The 27,500-nt window shown below is 41.3% G+C and overlaps 4 protein-coding genes across 7 annotated transcripts in view; 3 read left to right on the top strand and 1 right to left on the bottom strand.

Moving 5' to 3' along the window:
• Positions 1-1,087, top strand: part of ghra (growth hormone receptor a) — a 27,028-nt gene extending 25,941 nt beyond the window's left edge. The window contains exon 9 of the mRNA XM_060880944.1: positions 121-1,087. Coding sequence (XP_060736927.1) covers positions 121-948 — 828 coding nt within the window. The 3' untranslated portion in view covers positions 949-1,087. The remainder of the gene's footprint in view (positions 1-120) is intronic.
• Positions 1,088-7,869: 6,782 nt separating this feature from the next.
• Positions 7,870-12,080, bottom strand: selenop (selenoprotein P). Its single transcript, XM_060882490.1, has 5 exons — positions 11,944-12,080; positions 10,397-10,621; positions 10,026-10,238; positions 9,773-9,890; positions 7,870-9,272 (listed from the first exon to the last, which is right to left on the bottom strand). The coding sequence occupies exons 2-5, from the start codon at positions 10,597-10,599 to the stop codon at positions 8,601-8,603; spliced, it is 1,206 nt and encodes a 401-aa protein (XP_060738473.1). The 5' UTR covers positions 10,600-10,621; positions 11,944-12,080; the 3' UTR covers positions 7,870-8,600.
• Positions 12,081-15,380: 3,300 nt separating this feature from the next.
• Positions 15,381-19,789, top strand: znf131 (zinc finger protein 131). 3 transcript variants are annotated; one of them, XM_060881722.1, is made up of 7 exons: positions 15,381-15,536; positions 16,623-16,766; positions 16,862-16,963; positions 17,104-17,248; positions 17,390-18,069; positions 18,192-18,322; positions 18,606-19,789. In XM_060881722.1, exons 2-7 carry the CDS (start codon positions 16,640-16,642, stop codon positions 19,221-19,223), a joined length of 1,803 nt encoding a protein of 600 aa, XP_060737705.1. In that variant the 5' UTR covers positions 15,381-15,536; positions 16,623-16,639; the 3' UTR covers positions 19,224-19,789. The 3 variants fall into 3 exon arrangements, with proteins under 3 accessions (XP_060737705.1, XP_060737706.1, XP_060737707.1); XM_060881723.1 differs by having other exon boundaries at positions 15,383-15,500; XM_060881724.1 differs by lacking the exon at positions 15,381-15,536 and adding an exon at positions 15,589-15,651.
• A 381-nt stretch (positions 19,790-20,170) lies between these two features.
• Positions 20,171-27,500, top strand: part of nim1ka (NIM1 serine/threonine protein kinase a) — a 7,745-nt gene continuing 415 nt past the window's right edge. The window contains exons 1-6 of one of the 2 annotated variants that reach the window (XM_060881554.1): positions 20,171-20,302; positions 23,776-24,162; positions 24,797-25,086; positions 25,352-25,620; positions 26,234-26,305; positions 26,583-27,500. The exon at positions 26,583-27,500 is cut by the window's right edge and continues 415 nt beyond it. In XM_060881554.1, coding sequence (XP_060737537.1) covers positions 24,807-25,086; positions 25,352-25,620; positions 26,234-26,305; positions 26,583-27,263 — 1,302 coding nt within the window. In that variant the 5' untranslated portion in view covers positions 20,171-20,302; positions 23,776-24,162; positions 24,797-24,806 and the 3' untranslated portion in view covers positions 27,264-27,500. Of the gene's footprint in view, positions 20,303-23,775; positions 24,331-24,796; positions 25,087-25,351; positions 25,621-26,233; positions 26,306-26,582 lie in introns of both variants that reach the window. The other variant, XM_060881553.1, reaches the window with a different exon arrangement.

Raw genomic sequence — 27,500 nt, 5'->3', positions numbered from 1 at the left:
ACACTATCTGAACACTACACTATCAGGTCTAAGTTAGTTTTCTTAATAAAGGGCATAATAAGGTTTTAGGGATGTGACCTAAAGATAATCTAATATAAAATTCTCCTCTAATGTTTGCAGAAAGGGAAACTGGATGAACTAAACTCTCTGCTCAGTCAGAACATCTACAAACACGACTCGTATCCTGATGACTCGTGGGTCGAGTTTATCCAGATTGATTTGGATGAAGTGGCGGAGAAAAACGAGAGCTCGGACAAACAGCGTCTGCTTGGCCCCTCCCATCACGGCTCCACTCTGTACCTAGGCTCCACCCACAAAGGTGATGATGATTCCGGCCTAGAGATGGAACCAGACAGGGAAGAGCGCCACCATCTGGTCACCAGGAACAGCTCGACACCGACTCCGGAACCACAAACTGAGAATCAGATACAATTTAATCGAATTGACGGGAATAACTGGATGAACATGGATTTTTATGCACAAGTGAGTGACGTCACGCCTGCAGGGGGCGTTGTCCTTACAGCTGAGCAACAAAACAACACACTAAGCAAGAAAAAGGGTGATGAAATGGAAGAAGACAAGAATAAGGACATCCAGTTCATGATGATTGACTCCGACAGAGGATATTCGTCTGAGAACGTCGCCCGACACCTTGTTTCTGACTCGCCGTCCAATCAGAATCCAGATCAGCCGTATCACGTTTTTAACCCTGGTGCTGAAGAAGAAAGGCAGGCATCATCCTACGTCTCTGATCCTCCTCCACCTTCCATACTCCCTCCTCTTCCAGACTACACTGTCGTACAGGAAGTGGACGAGCAGCACAGCGTCCTTCTGAATCCCAGGTCTGCACCTCAGACTCCATCTTGCCCTCAGAATTCCACCAAATGCCCCCCAAACATGTCTGTCGGGTATTTGACACCAGAGCTGCTGGAGAACTTCAGCCCCTGAGTGTGTAACACTGACGCACCTTCGTCCTTTGCCTGCTTTGATCCAAAGTCACCACATCAGGGCTGTAGTCCGTATCAGTCAGCCATATTGTAACAGAGTGTGTGGTGATCTGTTTGGCCATAGGAAAAATCTGTGTGTGTGTGTGTGTGTGTGTGTTTGTGTGTGTGTTTTGTGCTTTAGTGTTTCAGTCAAATATATATGCATGAGTCAATGCAACACAGGGACATTTTACCTCCTGTTTAGACCTGTGCCAAAAATGAGCCCCATCATTCAGCACACGTCAGATCCAGTATTCAATTTTAGGTTATTTCATTTACACCCAGAAGACTAACATATCCTCACTGTACCAGCAGGTAGCATTGTAGCTTCTCAGTTTCTCTGCAGGTTTTCTCCAGGTTCTCTGGTTTTCTCCCACTTTCAAGTCGATGGAATGAAGACTCTAAATTGCCACCATTCTCAGAGATATGGTTTTGCTGAGGTGGTACCATCAATAGAATATACCTTTAAAAATAATTTAAACCGTAGACTGGTGTCCCATCCAGGGTGCATTCACACAGCTATGACCTGTGGATCCACCAACCACCCTGACCAGGATAGAGCAACTAGCACTGTACCATTGTGTATCACTGGGATGGTATTAAGTGATCACATCTCCTTCACCTGTACCCATGAAGCAGCACACAACTGAAGGCACCAGGAACTGAACTTCTTACTGGTGTTATACCTTCAAGTACATGTGTTGTGTACCTGGGAGGCTGCACAGGCTGTTCCTTAAGGTCTAATTATTTATAAAGATACACACTATGGTTACAACACTTTCACTTCAGTGCCCCAGTGAAACAGAAACCACAGGTTTCTACCATGATTTCCAAGAGTCTTAACTTTTTAGGTTTGCCCTTTTATGTACAGAACAAATGTCAGTCCCTGCATTAGACAAAAGCACAAAACTACAGCTGGTTTCTTGAGCTGGAAAAGTTATGATTACATCTGGACACTGAGATGTGACGAAGAGGTGTGTGTGTGTTTGTTTGTGTGTGTGTGTTTGTGTATGTGCTTGTGTATGTGTGTGTTTGTGTGTGTATGTGTGTGTTTGTGTGTGTATGTGTTTGTGTGTGTTTGTGTATGTATTTGTGTGTGTGTGTGTGTGTGTGTGTGTATACTCAGATTTTCAAGGTCAAGAAAAAACGTCCTTGCTTATGCCTCTTTACTTAATGAACAGAAATGAAGTTGCACGTTACAGGTCTTACAGCGTCGTCACAGACGGTTCACTTTATTGCACATGTAGCAGTTTATAAATCAGTATATTAGCCTCAGTGTTTTATTTCTTTTAATGACATGAATCAAAACAGAACATTGTGAGAGTGTGTAGATTTGTGTTTTATACAATAGTGACATTAACCTGGTCTGAGCGACAGCGTCGCTAATCAGAGAGCGACATAAGAACATCTGTCGTTATTTGGGACAAATTTAAAGCTTTTTTTCTCTTCAGTAGTCAGGAGTTATTTGGAATGTGATCTACTGAAGTGTTGTAGATCATTTTGTAAATCTTGATAAGGTTTTGTACATAAACTGAGAGCTTTATATTTCTCTCACACCGATAATCAAACACATCACAGACGCTATACATCAAGCTATTGAGAGGGTTTACTACATTAAATGTGTTTACAGTTAAACATGATGGTTCTAAGATACAGAACATTTTATCATGAGCTAAAATGTCAGAAAGTGAAATATCAGGTTTCCTTTACACTTTAGTCATCACTGACCAATCGGTGACTCTCAGTATGATAAGCCCCGCCTTCTGTTACACGACTGGAGCAGGTTGGAAAACTCAGCCCTGATTTCTCTGGTAACAATTTGACTAAAGTTTGTAAAAAGGTTTTTGTGGTGGAACTGGTTTGATCTATAGGAAATCTGATCTATAGGAAATCTGATCTATAGGAAATCTGATCTATAGGAAATCTGACGGTGTTTTACAGACACCTCACAGTGCTGCTTTTTTAACACAAGTTTCACACGTTTTCTCTCACGTGTTTGACGTGTTCTCTCTGGAATAAGCTAATTTACAGTTTTAATTGCTCATGAAACTGTCTGATGATTAACTTCATGTGGTATCTGGATGAATTTCTGTATGAAACAGGAACCCAAGTGTTTTTACCAGATCAGTTAATAATCAGTAAAGTTTGCGTTTTTGTAGGCGGGGCATCAGTAAGCTAACAGGAATGTAATGGGATGAGAAGTTTGAGGTCTCTGGAGTTCAGGAAGAGTCATCAGTATTTTTTTTCACTGACAAACAGAACTCTCTGGAGAACCTTTCTGAGTTCATGAGTGCTTTAATTCAACCTAAACAGCCATAAACATTTATATTCAGTATTATTCTTTTTATTTTCTGCATAAATACAATCATACACATGAGATACTCTAACAGATGTACAAGAATATTGTGAGAGTTTTCAAATCCAGCTTACATTTTCATCTCTGTGATGTAGGCTGTGTTTCCTTCACTGTCCCTTGATCAAGTCCCCATACTGTTCCTTTAAAGTGCATTAAATGAGGAGTGAGGTGACTCTGCTCCATCTCTGAAGCTGTGATCATGAAAATAATCAGAATTTCACATTCAAAATTTCAGACTGAACATCTGAGCTGATTGAGCTGATTTTTTGTTCAGCATGCTAGTGAGTTAGCAACCCTGTTCTTGGTCACTAGGTAAGTAAAGAAGGTGGGCTGAAGCCCAGAGCACATGTCGTGTTACCTGGTTCAGGTGTGCTGGAGTGAATATGTGCACATGCAGGAATAATCTGAAGCTAATGAAGATGAAGCTAAGTGTCAGGTGTATAAACTGTTGCCTTTTTAAGGACCATGTTGCTGCTCTCTGCTGATAAACGACTTAAACCACCACCAACGCCCAGTTTACAATACGCAGTTATTGGGACGCACCGAGCCGGCAGGGGAGCGACCTGCTGCTGAACTCTGACCTGTTTACATCAACAGAACAATCCTCATCAGCAGGAGACGGGGCCAAGACCCGTGGCACCCTGGACATGTGGGAATGGGGTCGGTGCATGGCTCATGTTTGTGCTCAGCTTAACACTGAATGCTGAACTGTTATTAAGCTCAGTCTGTGCTGCTGCTTCACTTCTGTTTACTTTTTAGACGAATTTATAACTTGTGTATTAGCCATGTGGAAGAGTACGAGTGTGTGTGTGTGTATGTGAGTGAGTGAGTGTGTGTATGTTTGTGTTTGAGTGAGTGTTTATTAGTGTATACTGCACAGACCCCCACCTCACTCCACCCCACTCCCACCCCCACCTCACCCCACCCCCACCTCACCCCACTCCCACACCCCACCCAGTGATGAGGTGTTGGAGGAAGTGTGAGACGCCTCCAGAGGAATCTGTAAAAGTTCACATTTTATTTTTCTTCCGTTCAATAAAAGCTTGTTTATTTTACAGCTTTATTTTCATTGTGTTCATCAGAAACTAACTGTTATAATGAATGAGGTAAAGTGTTAATGAGTGTGTGATTGTGTTAACATTATCTCATGAATCACTGATCAAACAGAACTGCTGCTTTAAATCGAAATCGTCTCACACACTTGCTCTGACTCGTGTGTTTGGTCCTTCTTGTTAATGAACACGTGTCACTCAGCTCCATTAACACGAGCGTTCAGTGTGTGAGCTGCTAACTTTGTCCTGGTACACAGCCATGCTGAGGACAGGAGGTGCATTATGGGAGGTAAGGTCAACACATGCAAGGCACTAATGCTCAGAGCGATGGGAAAAATACGCAGCGAGTGTTTCAGGAGGCTGAAGTGCACACAGTGAAAGCAGATCAGCTAATTACGCAGCCTCCATGCACTTAGCAACCCTGTGTGGGTCTGATTGAATCGGATGAAGCCGCTCTCACACGCCGTCTCTCAGGACATTGCAGGTAATTACCCATCAGTTTCTGCTCCTCCGGATCCAGTCTTCAGTCCAATTAAGCGTGGAAAGCCACCCAGCATGGCACTTTATTGCCTCAACATGCTCGTTGACCTTTTCCTTTAATGAAGGTTTATTTGCTGAGGAAACACACTGGAGAAAACGGACCCTAATCATGTTGCTGATGTCACAGAAACTAATGAAACAGAACTTTACAATATTACACCATCTTCCTGGAACACTGACACATCGGGCACTTGTAGAGATTAAGACTAGTAAAGGTTTGAGGTTCAACCTCAAATTTCATGCTTATAAATCATTTGAAACACTGAAAGCGGGATTATAAATCATTATAAACACTGAGAGGGGATTATAAATAATTATAAACACTTAGAGTGGGATTATAAATCATTATAAACACAGAGAGTGGGATTATAAATCATTATACACACTGAGAGGGGATTATAAATAATTATAAACACTTAGAGTGGGATTATAAATCATTATAAACACAGAGAGTGGGATTATAAATCATTATACACACTGAGAGGGGATTATAAATAATTATAAACACTTAGAGTGGGATTATAAATCATTATAAACACAGAGAGTGGGATTATAAATCATTATACACACTGAGAGTGGGATTATAAATCATTATAAACACTTAGAGTGGGATTATAAATCATTATAAACACAGAGAGTGGGATTATAAATCATTATAAACACAGAGTGGGATTATAAATCATTATACACACTTAGAGTCTGATTATAAATCATTATACACACTTAGAGTGGGATTATAAATCATTATAAACACTGAGAGTGGGATTATAAATCATTATACACACTGAGAGTGGGATTATAAATCATTATAAACACTTAGAGTGGGATTATAAATCATTATACACACTGAGAGTGGGATTATAAATCATTATACACTGACAGTGAGATTTAATAATCACTCCCTTTAGTTGACGAGTGTGGGCGTGACCAATGGGCGGAGTCCACAGCGACAAGCTCCAAGGACGCGTGCCGGTAGACAGAGTGGCATGTTTTACAAGCGCGAGGGAGACTGCTGATCCCAACCAATCACAGGACGCGTGTGTACTGCGCCTTATTAATATTCATGAGCGTCCCCAGAACGGAGCAGGCTCTCAGGGTGGAATTTGAAACTAAAGCCCAAGGGAGAGGACTGGAGGGGGCGGGGGAGGGGGCGGGAGGGGGTAGGGGGAAGAGAGGGTATGATTATAGCGCGCGCCCTCTATCGGTTAATCCGTTACCTCGTATTTTAAAAATGTCTTCTTCTTCTGCTTATTATTATTATTATTATTATTATTATTATTATTATTATTATTATTATTATTATTATTATTATTATTTATTAGTCCACCGTATCAAAGCACTGAATTAAATTTGATAATATTTTTTATTTGATACTTTATAACACTTTTACTAGTTTTCTCACACCATTAAACATAAAAAAATGTCTCATAAAACATTTTCATAGATAAACAATTATAAATATTATCTATATTGTGATAGATAGATAGATAGATAGATAGATAGATAGATAGATAGATAGATAGATCAAGTGTAAATGAATAAAAATCCAACAGAACTGACAGAAAAATTTAAGGTACTACTAAAAAATTCTACAGAAAATTTAGAGATTAATAAAAGAAGGATTAAAGAATTTCCAAAACATTATATGTGACACGGAACAGCGAAAGTCCACCAACAACACAGAGAGGAAACAGTGACATCACCAAGGACATGACGTCCCTCCAACATGAGAGACCTACAGCAACACTACAGGAGCTGAAGAAACATCTAACATTGATTCATCTCTGCATGTGACAAAGACCTCACAAATAAAACCTCCAGGTGTCTGCTAGTGAGATGAAGATGAAAAGGAATTTCAGCTACCCAGAGCTCACATCAACATCAACACAGGAATAACTTCACTAACAGAAGATCAGGGAATCATCTTTATTGAATGAAGGAGCCAGATTCCAGACCTGAACCACACTGAACCCCTTTGTGGAGACCTGAAGCTGTGCCCAGGAGAAGCTCTTACAGCCTGCTGGAGCTAGTTGTAAGTAAAAGTGAGAGTAGAAACACTGAGAGACTCAAAAACACAGAATGGTGAGATCTAAAGCTACTTCAGCAGAGTCTTAAACAGTGTGTAAACTTATTGTACTGTGTGGTTATTGTATGCTTTTTATTTTGTTACCTCAATAAACTTCTAAATGTTTTTCATTTTTAAATGCTGTAATTTTACACTGAAAACGTTCTGAACTCATCTTATTGGAGAGTTATGTTTTTAAATAATATAAATAGATTTTTAGATAAATTTTATATCCAAATAATGCAAGATCAGGAAACATTAAACAGGAAGTTGTTCAGGGGGCCGGCGTGAGGAGTGTGTGAGACTCAAAATATAAATATAAAGGTGTGGGTTATTTGTTCAGTAAACATAGAAAACACACAGGTTCAGGGAACATGTTTATTTCTGAAAGTTTAACACAATTCCAATACAGTTTTAAACTGAGAACACACACTCACACACAACTCACACTCTCTCACACACTCACACACACTCCATCATGATCAGTGTGAGTGTAAACATTTCTTCTACTGGGCATCAGGGTTTCTGGTTAAATGAACTTTCCCAGAAAACCTTCATGTAGTACTCAAAATGTCTCACACACCTAATATTGTAAATAAAGTGTGTGTGTGTATGTGTGTGTGTTTGTCTGTGTGTGTGTGTGTAAGGTGATATGTACTGTATATACTGCAGATATTTTCAGTAAGCTTAGCTTCTGCATTATGTTAACTAGCATGTAGCAAAGATTTATTTATTTACTAATTATAACCCTTTTAAGACCCAGTGCTAATTGCTAGCATGTAGCTAGCCAGACATGGAAGTGTTATATAATGCTGAATATTTAATAGTTATGACCCATGTTAATCATAATTATTCATAAAATGTTATTAAAAAAACAAAGCTCACTCCTAAATCTTCTACATTTCCAGTGTTCATGTTGTGTGATGTTCCTCGTTCTCTCTGATTGGCTGAGGATCAGACAGACACCACTACAGTGTAGTTTCTGCATCTGACATCATTAAAGCCACAGAGAGTCACAGCGGAGGAGGAACATGCCAACATGGCCGCTCAGATCGCCACCAGCATGAACCAACACATCACCTAATTTATTGGACATACTGAGTGTGTGCCAGGGGATTAGTTTCTCAGGCCTTTTTTTTATTGCAGAAGATGAATCTTTAGTAGCTGTTGTCTTATGAGGGTTAGATCTTATTAGAAGATGTGGTGGTTCATTTCTGGGACAAACCTGGGGTCAATACTTGTTGGTGCTTTCCTGTCAGGGTTCAGGTGATACTTTGATACATTGGCAACTTTCTGTAGCAGGTTGAATTACTAATAATATTTTATTAGTTATTATTAAATTTGTGGGTCACTGAGGGCTAACCTGCTAATTAGTTACCATCAGCTATTTGCTATACATTTCAGTTAGCAGTCAGCTGAGACAATTTGTACTAAAGGATAATGTTTAAATCTAAAACTGCCACTTAACAAAGAATTAGGATGAAATTCAGGTCTCTAATTGGTCAGATTTTGACCACCAGAGGGTGCTGCTGATCTAAACAGAAAGTTGCTAGTGCGTCATCTGTCTAAATTCTCGTCCCTGCTTACATCACCTGTCATTCTCATTGGCTAATCCCTGCAGGTCAGTCTCAGACTGGCTGAGCCTGCTGTCAGTCACCCACGTGGGCGGATCGTCACTGTCAGGTTTCCCTGATGTTGTTATGGTCCACTGTGAGGCCCTGTCAGAGACAGGGAGCAGCCAGAGGCTCAGCACAGTGTCAGATTGGCCTCTCATTAAGGTGCTGGCCAATCAGACGCCGTCAGTGTCAGCATCAGCTAGAGGGGTCGGAGAGCGCCCCCTGCTGACACAGGAATGGGAATTTTCACCTGGAAGCTCAGGGACGCTGCATCACCTGCTGGTTCCCTACATCATCACCTACATGCCCCAGGTCAAGATGTCCAATTCCAACCTGACCCAAATCTATCTGCCCCACATGGGCCTGTCCCAAATCTAATTGCCTCCTCTCAACCTGGCTCAGATCGAAAGAGCCTCTTTGCACTTGTCCTACAATGACTCGGCTATCCTGGCCATGCTGGTGACTTGAGCCACTGTGACTATGCCTCTCTCCAACATCATGGGGATGGTGGCCATGGTGATGACCTCCATGGTGATGACCCTCATGGTGATGACCCCCATGATGGCTGTGGTGATGATGATGATGTTCTGTTTGTGGTGATTCCTCCTCTGTTTTCTCCTCCTTGGTCCTGTTACATGCCTCTACGTGATCAGATTGCTGTGATTCAGACACACAGAGTTAATAAACCAAAACAAAAAACATCACAATTGGGAAATATGAACTCAGATGTTGATACTCAGACTAGTTAATGTTAGCCAGCTAGCTACTGTTAGCAGTTAAGACAATAGGTTAATTTATGTTAATCAGCTGGTTAAATAAATACCTGCAATAATATGAATGCCAGTGGCTTCATTTATACTTCCTGTGAACTTCCATATATGGCCTTTAAGACACACCCACTTACATCTGCTCTCATTTACATAATGGTCCCAAAGACACATCCTCTCAGAACTGCTCATATTTTTCTATATGTACTCGAAGACACGCCCACATTCCCATCTATAAGTTTTGTGACACACCTCTCAGAGTTTTTCACACTTTTCTATAGTCACTCAAAATCCAAGAGTTTATGTCATTCAGAGCCGAGCTCATTTGCATATTATTACTCACTGACACTAAGAGTGTGTGGAGCTGAGTGTAGTGAAGTGATGGTTTACCTCCAGCTCACAGTCTCCACACACAGCGGTGCAGTAGGTGTTTCTGATGGCTTCCTCCACATGCGGCTGGCTCAGGATCGTATACGGCAGAGACAGGTGATGTGTGAGACGTCCACATCTAAAAACAGTCAGATTGGCATTTATTTAAAGCTGTAGTTCATCTAATACTAAGCTTAAGGCTACGAGCTCTGGGAACATCACCTCCGGCTTCATAAAGTGTACATAAGGTTAGCAGCTAAGAAGAGAAGTGAACCTGTCATAGATCTGGATGTCATCCTTCTCAGCATTGGCTACGCTCCACACATCAGGATCTTCAGGGTTTTGCTTGTACAGGTCAATGTTATCTGAGAGTTTATTCTCCAGCAGAGAGTGAAGACGGATTGAGTTTCCATCCTGGCTGTTCACCACCATGTATGTGATGTTTGCTAAGCCTGCAGCCTCCAGCTTCTTGCGCAGGTCGTCCAGTCTGCAGCCAAATCAACACGAGTAAACATGACACCAGGCCAAGAACACCTTTCACAATCTGACCTCTGAGCTGAGGACAGAAGTCATGTTTACTTAATACAACACTGCTAATGTGTGGCAACATCTGAACAGTGATGTGTTTGTGTGTGTGTGTGAGACCTGGCGGCCTGCGACAGGCAGAACAATCAGCTGGCCTGGAGGAAGGCCACTATGGTCACTCGTCCCAGGCTGTTCTTCAGCGGCTCCACTTCACCAACCTTCCACACAGCCGCAGGTTTACATCTCGCTCCATCTGTCTCACTCTCACCCCCACAGGCCACCAACAGGCTGGCCAGCAGGGTGAGGCCCAGAGACCTCCACATCACTCCTCTCCACCAACACCGTCTAGAACACACACACAAATGGAATTACCAAAGTCTCACCTGGATTCTGAAGATCTGTACTTATAGTCTTCTTCACACTGTATGAATGATCTTAAAGGAATTCTTTGGCCATGAGTTTAAAAATTCAGGATGTGATGTAATGTAAACTGACAAAACTGACAAAGTATAATGTAAACTGACAAAGTTTTCTGTGTAGTAAATTAATCAGTAAATTCTCAGAATGTGAGCACTTTGCCACATCTCTCATCTAAAATACACCAATAGGAGAACAGTTTGGTCACGAGATATCTACAGCTACAGTAACAGTGCCGGAGAAATGTTAATGAAACCTACTAAAGGACAGAAAAAAATGATGCATTTGACAGACATCCTTATCCAGAGTCACATTTTTATCTATCTTACTTTATACATCGGAGAGTTATGGGCCTTGCTCACAACCTTCTGAGCAGTAGTCCAAAGGCTTAACCACTAAACTACCAGATCTCCTATACAAGATTGTTCTCATCCTGACTGATGATGTAAACAGGTGGGTGGGACTTTGGTTTTATATATCAGGAAAAATGCACATTTCCAAAATGAACATGGAGACACTAGTCTGACACTGGACAATGTTCGTAGTCGTACAGTTCAGGAAGGAGGAGCTACAACATCACAATATTCACAAACACAATGCTGAAGTTGAACAATAACACAAGCTCTGAACTTTAGTGCTGTGGAAAAAAGTCTTTTGGAGTGCAGACACTTGAGCTAATGAGTTTTAAAAAGTCACATTTAATTTCATGTTATTAAATAAGGATGTAATTATTAGTATTAGTAGTGTTGTTGTTGTTGTTGTTGTTGTTGCACATTATTTGCAATTAAAGTTGAAGTACAAAAAAATTAATGTTGAAAATAAACTATAGCAGGTAGTTTTCTAAATGAGTTGCTAACATTTGAAATATATTCTAAATATAATAAGCTAATAAAGTTTATAAATATACTTTATTTATAAAAAGCTAATACATTTCACTATGGAGTAAACATCTTTTTCAGTTTCTGAGCTCCGACGTCACATGATGTATATCACTAATATGTTTAAATGTATAAATATAAACTTATGTGTATTTTATAGATAGAACATGCACATTGTTATCCCCACATTGTTGTAGATAATACATCAAAACAGATGATTCATTAAGTACAATATCTTATTCAGCTGTTTGTTTAACGATCAAAACAGCAGATTAGCACTGCTGTTGATGTTAATTATTATTAACACTACACTGTTTATTTCATCATAAATACAATAAAATGTCTCATTAAAAGAACAGAATCCAGTCTCACGTGTTGTTTTTTTCTCAGAGTCTTCGGTCAGTGCAGATTTTCTCTCCAGTTGTCTGAGATCAATAAAAACTCTCCTGGACCCTTCCTATTTATACCCCACTTGTTTTTCAAAACTAGGACAAAGTTCTCCACAAGCTCCGCCCACTTCCCCTCCCATCACCCTCAGGGTCACATAAACACACATTTAAAAATGTTTCAGGAATTTTAAACATACTGGCCAGTGTTAAAGTCTAATATTTTCACATTTCCAGGGTTTGTTGTTTTTAATCAGTGGATCGGAATGAAGCAGTTACACATCGTCAGGACATCGGACTGAGCTCCAGCTTACAACATTATCCCTTTAACTTATTATTGCTGTGTTCTTTATCTGACAAACACACACACACACATCAGTGTGAGCCAGCGTGCTGAGACTTGTTGATTTATTCTGTAATAACCCGAGCTGTTAATGTCGTCCTGCTGGTTTTTTGCTCTGCTGCACTTTTCGTGCTGAGTCAGCGCTTAAACTCTCTGGTTCCTGTCTCGAGTGTGGAGTCAGAGTTTAAAGAAGGGAAATGATTAACAAAACACAAAACTAATCCCACACATGAAAAACTAGACACTTTCTCTTCGGCTTGGAAACTAACTGGAAACGTTAAAGGTTCCCCAGAAGCACAAGAGCAGAGGAACACATCATGATCCATTATCCACACTTAAATAACATTTTTTTAAAAGTTTTTAGGGATGCATTAGGCTGCTTTTATATATATAATTGTGTTATACATTTCTGCAGGACTGAGATTAATTATTACAAAGAATTCCATTTCATTTTTTTAACCAGAGCATGTTGGTACAGTATGTTGTTAGAAAGTTTGTTTCTTGTGGAGAATTCTAATCTCAAATATCCAGACCTCCTGCTCCTGTCCATTAGAACATGCTGTGAGTTCCTTTAAAGGTTCTCTGTAGAACTCTGGTGTATTTCGATCTGATTAGATCCCCATGTCTGAGTGTGTTCACAGCTCATTATAACATGTGTATTGACATATAGCAGAGGTTTTTGTATAATGTTATAAATAACATTGTTTACTGCGGTGCTTCAGTGGCTTCACACTGCTTTGTGTTTTGAACCCTTTCTTGCTGACTTGTCTTTACACTCGTTTGATTTAGACTTTGGAGTGAGTGATGTTCAGTGTCAGCATTAAATACCATATAAGAAGAGCTCTATCACCTTATCTCATTTTTATCGACATTGTATTTGTTTATTTATAATCTTATCATCATTATCATCATCATGATCAGTAAAAGCAATTTACTGTATATTACTAAAATAACTAGCTTTTGTTTTTACTAGATTGATAGTCAAAGCAGTGGTGTGTCAATATATAGTTAGTCAAATGACAAAGTGTCAAAAAAGTGTCAATAAAATTTATTTATCCAGCCATTTTAACTAGTAACAGTAAACTAGACAGTCGTACTGTGGAGTAGAAGTGAACTACAAAATACAACAAAACATTACAACAGTGTAAAAATAAAATAATTAACATATATAAATAACAAAACTTTAAGACTAACAAATAATTAAATAGTTAGCTGGGTTTAGTACCTAGACATTGTATAAATAGTATTAAAAAAGTACTGGTGATGAAAACTGAAGTTTTAGATATAGAAACTAGCTAAATGATATAGAAACTAAACTAAGGAAACTAATACAGAAACTAAAGCGCCGGCTAGCTTTAATGTTATTAGCTTTAAAATAATAAAAAAATATATAAAAAAAACTAAAAATTAAGATAAATGTGAAAAATAGTGTGGTAGTAAATTCTAAACAGGAACTTTTAAATGAGTCACTTTTTAATGAATGAATAATTTTAAAAGTGTGTGGGGCTAAAGGGCAAAATCAACTCATCAAAAAAGCAAGTTGTGTTATTGGAGATGATTCTGACCCTTTGGAGGTGGTTGCTGAGAAGATACTGAGGTCCAAATTGTTGGTTATCATGGAGAACACCTCTCACCCTTTAAACCACATGCTTGTTAGTTTGAGGAGTAATTTTAGCTGGAGACTAATCCCACCCTGGTGTAACAGTGAACACTACAGAAGGTCTTTTGTGCCCATATTGTATAACAGATTGTATAACACGTCCCTCATGTGCAGAGTCACCTTTGACCTTTTTACTTTTTAGTGAAATAGATAGCCAGTCTAAACCCATTACAACCCTGAGGGACAATTCATACATAATCTGTTTATATATTAGTTAGTTTTGTGTATTTGTAAATGGATATATTTTTTGTATATTTTGCGTAGTTTCGTTCAGTGTAAATTTTGTATCTACTGTATCCATTTTATTTCTATCTCTTTTGCCCTTTGTGTCGTGTGGTTATGTTTGGCTGCTCATGCAAACCAATTTTCCCAGTGGGGATTAAAAAAATCCCTGCCGATCTATCTATCTATCTACATGAGATAAAGTGATGTGTACGTGTTAGCAAGAACCACATTCTAGGGTTTGACCTCCAACTATTCATTCTCATGAACCAATCAATTGGTGAATGTTGTCCAGTTAGTTTATAATCTAACAGGTGACAAAGTTCAGGCCTAAAAAAAATGACTGTAAACTTCACCTGTTGATGATTCTCTCAGCTGAGACCCAGTGACCTGAACCACACTGTAGATTAATATTTACTACGATATCTGCAGATCTGTAATTTATAAACTACACATAGGAACTCACCATAAAAAACTACTGAACACAACGTTTACATCCAGTAACCACCACACATGGGTCAGTGTCAGTGTTAGTGTTAATGTCAGTGTTAGTGTCAGTGTCAATGTCAGTGGTAATGTTAATGTCAGTTTAAGTGTTAGTGTTAATGTCAGTGTTAATGTTAATGTCAGTTTAAGTGTTAGCGTTAATGTCAGTGGTAATGTTAATGTCAGTTTAAGTGTTAGTGTTAATTATGTTAATAATGTAGATTATAACGTTTATGAGTAAAGAGAACACAGATTTTCGAGTAAATGAAGGACTATTTAAATAAATAAATATAAAAATATAAATTGAAAAATATTCACTTATATTCAAAATATCTATTAGATTTAATTAGAATTTAACCACAGTAAAGATGACTAATTATTCCAATTAATACCAAAATAAAGGGAAATTTGTTTTTAAATATTAGTTTTCATTATTTGTGATAAAAAATTAAACAAATAAAACAGTTAAAGGTTGCAGGACATTTTAAATATATATTTAAAACCCCATAGTTTTTAAATGGCGAATTAATGTTATGTTTATATGTTTTATATGTTTATGTTCATGACAGTAAAAAGTCAATATTCCGCCATTTTGAATTTTTCTGAACGCTTCGCTTCTGACAGAAAAAGCTAATGGCGGGAAAATATGGCTCTCGCGCGCCATCTACCTCGCGCTTGATTTGTGGTACCGCATGGCCTCCTGGGAAATGTAGTCCTAAGCGCTGAAGCGCCCGCCCTCTTTTCTCTCTGGGAAGCTCGACGTTGTGAAGCTCGGACCGGGACACGATTATTAAAATAATTCCCTAAAACTCCGCATTCAGTGCCGTTCAGGGTGAGTCTCAGCCCAGCGACCGCGTCCTGCTGTGCGGTACGTTTAAAAAACAGCCTGATTTGTGCGTTTTAATGCGCGATTTGATGACGTAACAACAGTGAGTCAAATAAGAAATGGCGAATTTGGCCCCAGTGGCCTAGCAGCCGAGTGTGTAAGTGAATGTTTACGGCTGTTTAACGGGACGCATGTGTTTATAGGCCGGTTTATAGGTTATAGCCTTTAGTAAGGTCCAGACTGTGGGAGTTTACACAGAATATAACGTGTAATTTGTGCTAAAGTCGCAGCTTCCTGTTTCTGTGCTTGCTAACTGAAGCTACATCCCAAATGTCAGCGTGTAAATAAGGGCACTATGTAGGGTGTGAGACATAAGGGCACTATGTAGGGTGTGAGACATAAGGGCACTATGTAGGGTGTGAGACATAAGGGCACTATGTAGGGTGTGAGACATAAGGGCACTATGTAGGGTGTGAGACATAAGGGCACTATGTAGGGTGTGAGACATAAGGGCACTATGTAGGGTGTTAGACATAAGGGCACTATGTAGGGTGTGAGACTGTGAGGGCACTATGTAGGGTGTGAGACATAAGGGCACTATGTAGGGTGTGAGACATAAGGGCACTATGTAGGGTGTTAGACATAAGGGCACTATGTAGGGTGTGAGACTGTGAGGGCACTATGTAGGGTGTGAGACATAAGGGCACTATGTAGGGTGTGAGACATAAGGGCACTATGTAGGGTGTGAGACTGTGAGGGCACTATGTAGGGTGTGAGACATAAGGGCACTATGTAGGGTGTGAGACATAAGGGCACTATGTAGGGTGTTAGACATAAGGGCACTATGTAGGGTGTGAGACTGTGAGGGCACTATGTAGGGTGTGAGACATAAGGGCACTATGTAGGGTGTGAGACATAAGGGCACTATGTAGGGTGTTAGACATAGAGTTAATTTGGCCTTATAAAGGCCTTATGTAGTTCAGTTCGAGTCAGAAGGTCTAATAAATCACCTGAACACAAATTAATTAACACTAAAACTACACCTTTATTTCATCAGATACAAATCTAATGTGTATATGTGTTTATACCCACTCCTGTTGTTATAACACCCCCTCCACTCATCCCCAGGATCTCAGACCCCCACCATGACTGATGATGGAGGAGTCGGAGAAAATGAGCACGAGTTTCCAGCTCATTATAAAGTCATGCTGGATAAACTGAACGAACAGAGACAACTGGACCAATTCACCGACATCACACTGATCGTTGATGGTGAGAACAAACGTTTAAGTACAGAACCTTTATCTTTATCATCATGAACGCTACAGAGTGTGTGTGTGTGTGTGTGTGTGCGCGTGTGTGTGTAGGTCATCAGTTTCGAGCCCATAAAGCTGTGCTGGCTGCCTGCAGTCAGTTCTTCCATAAGTTCTTCCAGGACTTCACTCAGGAGCCACTGGTGGAGATTGAGGGTAAAACACACACACATTCTGACAGGAGATCATTAAAACAAACTAGTCCTGTGATTAACCTTTCTAAAGAAACTGATACTTTGGATCACCAGAACTGTGTGTGTGTGTGTGTGTGTGTGTGTGTGTGTGTGTGTGTGTAGGAGTAAGTAACAGTGCGTTTTGTCACCTTATGGAGTTCACCTACACAGCCACACTCGCTCTGAGAGGACAGGAGGAAGTTTTGGACGTGTGGAGAGCAGCTGAATATCTGCAGATGCAGGAAGCCATTAAAGCTCTAAACAAAAGGTTCATCACCTTCATCCTGTACCTCTAAATTCTCTGTGGTTTCATCCTGTTTTCTGGGACTCCTCACTCCTCAGAGGTTCTCCAAAAGGAGTGAACTTCATCTTTCTCCTACATCTTTATTTCTTGTTCTCTCTTCCTCAGAGTGAAGAACAAAGACAGAAACGGCACACTGAAGTCCGAGCCTCAGCCCCTCTCTGATAAAACCAAAGCTAAGAAGAGAAAAATCGCAGAGACTTCGAACGTGATCACGGAAACCCTGCCATCGGTGGAGGCAGAGACAGAGCATGTGGAGATCGAGGTGGAGGTCGAGGAAGAAGCCATTGTGCAGGAGTGCGTGATGGAGGAGGAGGTGCTGGATGGAGGCAGGGAAACAGATGACTCCGCCCTCGCCCTGCTCGCTGACATCACCAGTAAATACCAGCAGGGGGCGCAGAACATGAAGAAAGCCATTGAGGAGGCAGTAGATCTGCAGGAGGAGGCAGTGATGGCCACCAAAACGCTGGAGGGGATCGAGGTGGTGGAGGTGCAGATCTCTGATAACACGTTCCGCTGTGATAAGTGTGATCGGTGCTTTAAGCTCTTCTACCACCTGAAGCAGCACATGAAGACCCACACGGCGAGCTCAGAGAAACCGTTCGTGTGTAAACACTGCGGGAAGACGTACGCTCGGGAGGGGGCTCTCAAACAACACGTCAACACGTGTCACTATGACGCAGAGGAGCTGAACAAGAGGCTGAAGAAGAAGGTGCACATGTGTGTGTACTGCAGTAAGGAGTTCGACCACTTCGGGCATTTCAAAGAGCACTTACGGAAACACACGGGTACGAAACGCTCTCGTCACCGTGGCAGTGTACTGAAGCGTAACGTTGACACGGCGTGCGTTATGTTATTTTTATGGTGTTTCTGTTGATTTATGCAGTTCTGCCTTCTGCTGTGTGTACAGGTGAGAAACCTTTCGAATGTCCAGACTGTCACGAGCGCTTTGCCAGAAACAGCACGCTGAAGTGCCACATGTCGGCCTGCCAGAACGGCGCAGGAGCCAAGAAAGGCCGGAAAAAACTCTATGAGTGTCAGGTGAGACGGAGTCGGGGTTAAAGCACAGTGTTTACTTCACTCACTGTGTAATAACACACAATTTCACTCAGCAGTTAATATTAGGAGAAGATTAGGACACAGTGACACCAACACTGAGGACAGTTTGGTGTCCGTAGTCAAACAGTTCAGGAGAACAAACAGCACCCAAGTTTGTAAAAGTTAGTAAGAAACTCGATTTCGACCAGTTACCTGATCTGGAGCAGAATAATCACCCTGCTGTAGTGTCAGTGTTGACTCTGTGTGTGTGTGTCCTGTTCCTCAGGTGTGTGATGAGGTCTTCAACAGCTGGGATCAGTTTAAAGATCATCTGGTGATCCACACAGGTGACAAACCCAATCACTGCACGATGTGTGATCAGTGGTTCACTCACGCCCGAGACCTCACGACTCACCTACAGCAACAGCACGCAGTACACCAGGAGGACGGAGCGACGGGGGAGGAACGAGTGGAACTAGAGGATGGAGTGATGGTGGAGGAACAGGTGGAGCTGCAGGACGGAGTAATGAAAGAACAGGTTGAGCTGCAAGGTGCTGTGATCGAGGGACGAGTGGAGCTGCAGGACGGAGTGATGGTGGAGGAACGAGTGATCATGGAAGGACAGATGGAGCTGCGGGACGGCATGATGATGGATGGACAATTGGTCCTGCAGGAAGGAGTGATGGAGCAGCAAGTGATTCTGCATGGTGGAGTTGTGATGGAGGGACGAGTGGAGCTGCGGGACGGAGTGATCGAGCAGCCGGTGGTTCTGCAGGACGGAGTGGTGATAGAGGAGCGAGTGGAGCTGCAGGACGGAGTGTTAGTGGAGAACCAGGTGGAGACGGTGATGATAGAAGTGGAGGAAGATGGAGTAAAAGAACAGACACAGAGTGTAGACGTATGAATGGGAATAATGGTGAAGAAGTGAAGTGTGGATATTTATTTTTGTAAAGCAGTGTGTTCTCTCTAACAGCTTCCACAGAGAGTTGTGTTACACCATGAGGTTTAGGAGCCTGTATCATGACTTTCTGGATTAGGTTTCGTTCCTGCAAAGTTTCTTCAATTTCGGGAAAAAACTTTTTTTATCCAGAAAATTCTGCTCCTTAAAGACAAAAACATTGAGGATGGAAGTCGTGTGGGCGGAGCTTAAGTCGGTATCGGCGCATGCGCGCTGTGGGAAGTGACGCGTTTAAAGGGTTATTTATTTTGTCCTGCATCTGGTCTGCTTTCGTAACATGTTTATTATTATTATTATTATTATTATTATTTTCCTCTTTTGTAAAGACTTTTTGGATGTGTTTGTTTTTTTTAAGCTGAACATCTTTACTAGTTATTTTTGTAAAATATTGTGTTTATTTAGGAGCTTTGTGACTAAAGGGCTTCACATCATCTACATCTTTTATTAAAGAGGTTCAGAATAAAAAGTTATTCCTGACTGTAATCCGTTTGTACAATAAAATCAAATCTAAATGCGGTGTTTGTTATTATTTGTGCTTTAATATTAATGTCTGTAAATCTGGGCAACTGAGTTTTCCTGTAAATATTCACTTATAAATGTATTTAAAGTATTAAAGACTTATATCAAAATGTATTAATGTAATTCAGGGAATAACTCATTTAAAGTAAAGGAAGTAAAACTAATTACTATACTGAACCTAATGAATATATTTATAAGCACATTTCCAGTTTTTTATGTTGTACATCTCGTCAGTTCGCCTGTATTTTTTTCCTCGTTTCTTTTCCCTCACTGTGGCGCCACCTGCTGGGGAACATCGACATGGACGATCAACAGTTGAGATCCAGCAGCAATCTAATTGGACTGAGTAGACATCTAGCACCGCCCACTGTCTGACATGTGATTGGTCAGGAGCAGCTGTGAGCCTCCGTATCTCCGCTTTCATCATCATCATCATCATCATCACACTCACACACAGCTGGAGAGTGAAGCTGAGTAAGAGCACCATCATCAACCGAGATATAATGGTGAGAGAGCTGTGTGTGTGTGTGTGTGTGTGTGTGTGTGTGTGTGTGTGTGTGTGTGTGTTTATATATCTAAAATGATTTAATCTTCATCAGAAACTGGATTGTGTTGTTAGTAATACATTCTGCTGTAGTGTCTGTGTGTTTATTCCTGTGTAAATCCTCTGTATTTATTGCCCCAGTGAGCTGCTGTATCATTTCAACACTACACACAGTACATTGTGTTAAGTATAATGTGTTAGTATTAATTAGTATTAATGACACCAGAGGGATTTTTAACAGTCTGTAGAGTTCATACAGAATGGTGTGTGTGTGTGTGTGTGTGTGGAGTGAGTGTGTGTGTGTGTTTGTGAGTTTGTTTGTGTGTGTGTGTGGAGTGAGTGTGTGTGTGTGAGTGAGTGTGTATGTGTATGTGCGTGTGAGTGTGTGTGTGTGAGTGAGTGTGTGTCAGTGAGTGAGTGAGTGTGTTTGTGTGTGTGTCAGTGAGTGTGTATCAGTGAGTGTGTGTGTGTGTGTGTATCGGTGAGTGTGTGTGTGTGCGTGAGTCTGTGTGTGTGAGTGAGTGTGTGTGTGTGTCAGTGAGTGTGTGAGTGAGTGTATGTGTCAGTGAGTGTCAGTGTGTGTGTGTGTGTGTGTGTGTGTGTAGTTAGTACAGCTAGTTCGCTCTGCTAATCGAATCAGAGATTAAATTGTAACCAGGGAAACACACACGTGAGATTTTCACACTGATTGGCACGTTATTTAATTTGTATTCAAAAGTGATCTCTAGTCTCTAGTGTTTATCCTCAGCACTAATAAAACTCCGCCCAGGTCACGCCCACACCCTGACCACGCCCCATGAGGATCCGTGTGATGCTCCGCCCCCCGCCGCATTAATGAAGGTTGAGGAGCTTTGATGGAGCACAGAAAGTGCCGAGGAGATTAAAGCTGCTTTGAAGGCTGAGGATTAATCAGGATCCACACAATGCAGCTCATCATCTGCAGGGTTCTGATCTCCTTTAAGGCTCTGAACATCAGACGCTCTGTCTGCTTTAACACACACTTTATTCATCACTACACAAGTGATCCACAGCTCAACACTACACACTGACACACACAGAGACATCAAGCTTCTGAGTAACGTGAGAAAAACAGTCAAGATTTTAGGGTTTTTAAAGTTTCTGCACGTGCGCTCACGTCATCACATGACACTGAAACTGAATGAATACTGAAACACGTCAGGAATCAGAACTCAGGATGGGAGACGGACACTAGAGATGATTCTATCCTGGGACCACTGGACATGTGGAAACAAACACACACACACACACACACAGATGGGTGTAACTGATCCATTTCACCTGCACCAGCACCATGTTCACCAACACGCCACCAAAAGTGGAGAAAGCCTTCGTCCTGTTGACTGGAGATCAGTAGTTTGAATCTCTCTGTGACCAGGAGACCAGAAAGTGACCATGCGCTCTCTCTCCCCTGTCAATCACTGTGACACTAAACAGTCATGTGTGTTATGTGTGTTTATGATGGAGGATACTGAGTCACTTCAAGTGTGTTACTCCACCCAGTGATGCAGCATGAGCAGCAGTTCACATGTCCTACAGGAAGCAGGTGTTAACTTGTATGTGTGTGTGTATGTTTGAGTGTGTGTATGTATGTGTGTTTGTGTATATGTGTGTATGTGTTTGTGTATATGTGTGTGTATGTGTGTGTGTGTGTATGTATGTGTGTTTGTGTATATGTGTGTATGTGTATATGTATGTGTGTGTGTATGTACGTGTGTGTATATGTGTGTGTGTTTGAGTGTGTGTGTGTACAGTATGTACGTGTGTGTATATGTGTGTATGTTTGAGTGTGTGTGTGTCTATATGTATGTATGTGTATGTGTGTGGGTGTATATGTGTGAGTGTATGTATGTCTGTGTTTGTGTATATGTGTGTGTGTGTATATGCGTGTGTGTATGCGTGTGTGTATGTGTTTGTGTATATGTGTGTGTGTGTGTATGTACGTGTGTGTGTATATGCGTGTGTGTATGTGTGTTTGTGTATTGTGTGTGTGTGTATATGCGTGTGTGTATGCGTGTGTGTATGTGTTTGTGTATATGTGTGTGTGTGTGTATGTATGTGTGTATATGCATGTGTATGTGTGTGTATGTACTGTATGTTTGTGTATATGTGTGTGTGTGTATGTATGTGTGTATATGCGTGTGTGTGTGTGTGTTTGTGTATATGTGTGTATGTACTGTATGTATGTGTGTGTGTTTTTAGACTGTGGGACATGAGGGTACTCAGTGCTCAGCGGTACACAAATAACAAAACAGAAGACAGTAAATGTACATACCAGAGTTCACACATTCATCACTATATTACTGTACACACATTTTACACTAATGTGTAGTGTGTTTGTTTATAAATGACAGTAACCACATCAAAAACAGGCATGTAATACTAAACTGGTGTCTTCTCACTCAGACACACACACATACACACACACACACACACACACACGATTTATCACCAAGCAACGAAGCTGGAGTCTAGAGATCATAATCTCCTTCTCATTAAAATCTGTTGCAGGTCAGCAATGTTTAAGTACAGAACTGTGTGTGTGTCTGTGTGTGTTTGTGTGTGCGCTTTTTACTTTGAGTGCTTATTCCACACACATACACACACATACACATAAACATACACATACACACACACATATACATACACTCACACATACACACACAGAGTCCCAATGCAGTGTGTTTGAAGCTCATGCAGTATGAATATTCATGTATTTATCACTTTGATTTTCAGCTACATTGATATCCAAGCACATGGACACACACATTAACACACATCACACTGCTCATTAAAGATGTTTGTGCTGTTTTAAAGTATTAAATATAACATACTGTATATTAACACTACTATATAATACAGTATAATTTGTATTGAACACACACACATTAATGTACATACATTACACATGTGAGTGAATCAGGTGTGAATGATGAGATATCGTGTGTGTGTGTGTGTGTGTGTGTCCTCAGGTTTTGTTTATACTATGAGCTTGCTAGTCTCCAGAGTGTTAAAACTGATGTGTGTGTGTGTGTGTGTGTGTGTGTGTGTTGCTCTTAAGGGACATTGTTAGGAGTGTTTGACTCAGAAACACACTCTAATTGCCCCTTGAGTGGCGCGCACACACACACACACACACACACACACACACACACACACACACAGAGGAAGACGTGAAGTGTGCTCGTCGTTCTCCTGGTTAAAGTCAGATGGTTTATTAGAGTAAATAGACACACACACTTTGAGCTTAGCTCTTGTCTGTCTACGTTCATGTCTGAATCATGTGACCTGCTTTATACATGAAGGGCAAGACCTCAGATTGATTTGACAGGACGTGAAGTGAAGACAGGACATATCCTAACCCCCCTCTCTCTCTCCCTCTCTCTCTCTCTCTCTCTCTCTCTCTCTGTTCTTCAGATGAAACGATGGACTTTATTTATTATGAGAAGATTAGCGATGGCTATGTCATGGTCATGCTGTGCACCATAATCCACCAGGAGAGAAGGACTGAGAGGAACATACAGATACTAGAAGGATAGAGTGATGAATGGACGAGTGGACGGATGAGTGGACGCTGAGTTTGATTGAAGGACTGCTCGTTTTTCTCACTAAAAATGTCCGCTCACAATTTAATAACAAACAAGAGACAACAAACAGGATTTGTAAATTAATTCAGACTGCACCTGTGAGGGCACACACACACACACACACACGTGCACACACACACGTGCACACACACACACACAAACGCACACACTCCCTGCGTGCTCTCCAATGGAGAAGGACGAGACATGTGACCTGAAGGTAAGAAATTATGTCTCGTCTAAAGCGTCTCCTCGGAGTCGATGGAGACATATGAGTGTGATGTAGCTCCAGTTTAGAGCTGATGATGCAAATCAGGATGTGAGGACCAGAAAGAGAAAACAGGAAGCTGTGACCATATAAGGAAAGTGAAGGTGGCAGGGACAGAAGGTCAGTAGGAACAAAATGAATCCAAACGTGATACATGTTTATGTTTTACATTTTAACTTGCAAAAAATATTTTTAGCAAATTTACCTGTAAGAAATATTTGTTTTATTATTTGTTATAAGAATCAAAAAGAATCACAAAGCACAAATGTACAAATGAACAATTCACTTGTATTTAAGACTCCTAAAGTTACAAAATGACTCCTTAATTGGTCAGTGAACAATTTCTCTTCAGTTCACTTTTATGTGTTTTATGTGTATATGATTCCTCAGGTGATTCACTTGTGTGTGTAAATGACTGAAGTGATTCATTTGTAAACAGCTCATGTTTCTGGTTCTGACTGATTCAGTAAAATGAAGTATGAGTCTTTTCCAGTCTTGCTGTTGATCACTTCCTGTTGTGTTGGTCTGCAGTCTCTGTGTGATTGTGATGTGTGGTTATTTACATAGTTGTGGTGTTTATCTCCAGCCCTGATGCCATGATGACGGCCGTGACCCCGGCCGATGTGGACGTGCCGTGTCCTCAGCGTTATTCCCGCTGTACCGGGCAGGACGGATCGGACGTTTTTACAGATGATGAAGGTGTACCGGAGCGCAGACTCACGCCGCTCGAGCAGCTTAACCTGGACATGTGCCAGGACGACAGAGTGGTGCGCGAGATCACCATCGGACGCCGCATCGGCTTCTACAAGATCCGCGGAGAGATTGGCTGTGGGAACTTCTCTCACGTCAAACTGGGGGTCCATGCGCTCACCAAAGGTACCACAGTAGTATAAAGCCATAGTATGGTCCAGGAGGTAACATCATGTCTCACACTAGTAGAAGTGCTAACAAGTGATTAACTGATTAGCTAACAAGTGCTGAAAAGAAAATTATGCTGGTTTAGTAGCTAGCTAACGACTTACTCGTTAACCAGCCATGAGGTAGAAAATACAATTTTTGCAACCCTGGTTGGCATAATCTCATGTCTAGTTCAGGATTAGCAGCTAGCATGAGACAGAGCTAATAGTACTTTTCTACACAGATAAAGTGGCCATTAAGATCCTGGACAAGACCAAACTGGATCAGAAGACCCAAAAGCTGCTGTCTCGTGAGATCTCCAGCATGGAGAAGCTTCATCATCCCAACATCATCCGTTTGTATGAGGTGGTGGAGACACTGACGCGCCTACACCTGGTGATGGAGTACGCAGGAGGGGGCGAGCTGTACACCAAAATCACCATGGAGGGAAAACTGTCCGACATCGACAGCAAAATCGTCTTCTCACAGATTCTTTCTGCTGTCAAACACATGGCGAGTCGCCACATTGAACACCACCGTCTCCACTCAGTCACACCGTCACGTTAGCTGTTTCAGCGTCGACGGGGGTGGGGGTGGGGATTTATTTTACTTATTTTAAGCTAGATATCATATTACTGCAAGATGAGACACAAAGCCAGACCCACTTTCTGACAACTCTGATTTGACAGTGTAATCTTCTATTCTCGTAAAAAAAAATATATATATATTTGTAGATATTTGTAGATATATTTGTACAGTTTACTTCCATATATTTTTAAAATGACTCCTTGAGTGATTCACAATTTGTAGAATCCAGAAATGATTCAGTGAAACATCAGTTTTCACAGCTAAAGGCAGTGATTAAGCTAACTGCTAGTTATCATTAGCGCTCTGTGCCTCTGTAGAGACTCGTCGAGAAGAATCGTTTTCTATACACAGTTTTGACAGAACAACAGTAATAATAATAATAATAATAATAATAATAATAAAACATGTTTTAAATAAACTTTCTGCGTGTAAAACTTTTGAGGTTAGCGCATTAGCTCCTGAATTCTCCCCAACACACCGAAGTACATTTTCACCCCATAACACTTCTGATTCTAAACTTTTTTCCTTGCTCCTGCAGCACGACCACAACATCATCCACCGTGACCTGAAAGCTGAAAACATTTTCTTCTCCTGCAGCACGTGTGTGAAGGTGTGAGATGATTTTAACATTCACACTGACTGTGACACAGAGTTCATAAACTACACGATAAGGAAGGAAAGATCAACAAATAAACTTATAGAATTGCAAACAGAATATATTTACAATTAGTATCACAGTGTCACATGAGCTAGTGCCAGGCATGCGAGCATCTCTTACCCTGCTAATTCACTTAATATTGCTAATTAGCCATATGAGCCTCGTAGCATGTAGCTGCTGAGCACTGATGAGATTTAATCCATGACTTATGACTCATGATGTTCTACAGGTGGGTGATTTTGGGTTCAGCACGGTGAGTCGGCGTGACGAGACCCTCAGCACATTGTGCGGTTCTCCACCGTATGCGGCACCCGAGCTGTTCCGTGACGAGCGCTATATGGGCGTGTATGTGGACATCTGGGCTCTAGGCGTGCTACTGTTCTTCATGGTCTCGGGCACCATGCCATTCCGTGCCGACACTGTGGCTAAGCTGAAGCGCTGCATCCTTGATGGTGCGTACTCGGTGCCATCGTGGGTTCCGGAGCCGTGCCACCGTCTCATCCATGCCATCCTGCAGCCTCAGGCATCCGAGCGCTGCAGCCTGGAAAAGATGATGTGCAGCGAGTGGCTGGAAAACGTCGACTTCCCCAAAGCCACTGAGCCGTTCAGGCTGGACCCACTGTACTTGGCCGAGGAGGAGGATTTGGAGGAGGACGAGTGTGAGGTGAGGAACAGTCTGCAGGCACTCGGCATTACCACCGAACACATCCGCAACAACCAGGGCAAAGACTGCAGGAGCTCAGTGACAGGCGTCTACCGCATCTTGCTGCACCGAGCACACCGCCGCCGTGCCTTCGAGAGCATGCCGCTAGTCTCACACAATGTCAACGAGGCTAACCAGGCTAAGAAGGAACGGCTAAAGGCCTACAGGAGCCTCAGATACACGTCCAAACTCTGCACCATTTTGTGATGTCCTGAAATAAACAATTCTTATGGGTTTTTTTACACAGCAGATGAACTTCAAAGCAACTAGAATTTTAATTTATTTTAAAATGAAATTCCATAATGTTGTTGAGTAACCGCTGTCTCTGGATCAACAAGGGTGGAGCTTAAGGTCTATTTTTTAACCAATCACAAACCACAATAGTTTACCTAACTGACATTAGTTTAACTGATACACTGTAAGTAAAACCAGTAGACATGTTTG

The sequence above is a fragment of the Tachysurus vachellii genome, chromosome 11, assembly GCF_030014155.1.
Source record: "Tachysurus vachellii isolate PV-2020 chromosome 11, HZAU_Pvac_v1, whole genome shotgun sequence".
In the NCBI taxonomy this organism is placed as follows: domain Eukaryota; kingdom Metazoa; phylum Chordata; class Actinopteri; order Siluriformes; family Bagridae; genus Tachysurus; species Tachysurus vachellii.
The sequence above is the reverse complement of the archived record's forward strand: the minus strand, read 5'-3'. Positions and strand labels throughout refer to the sequence as shown.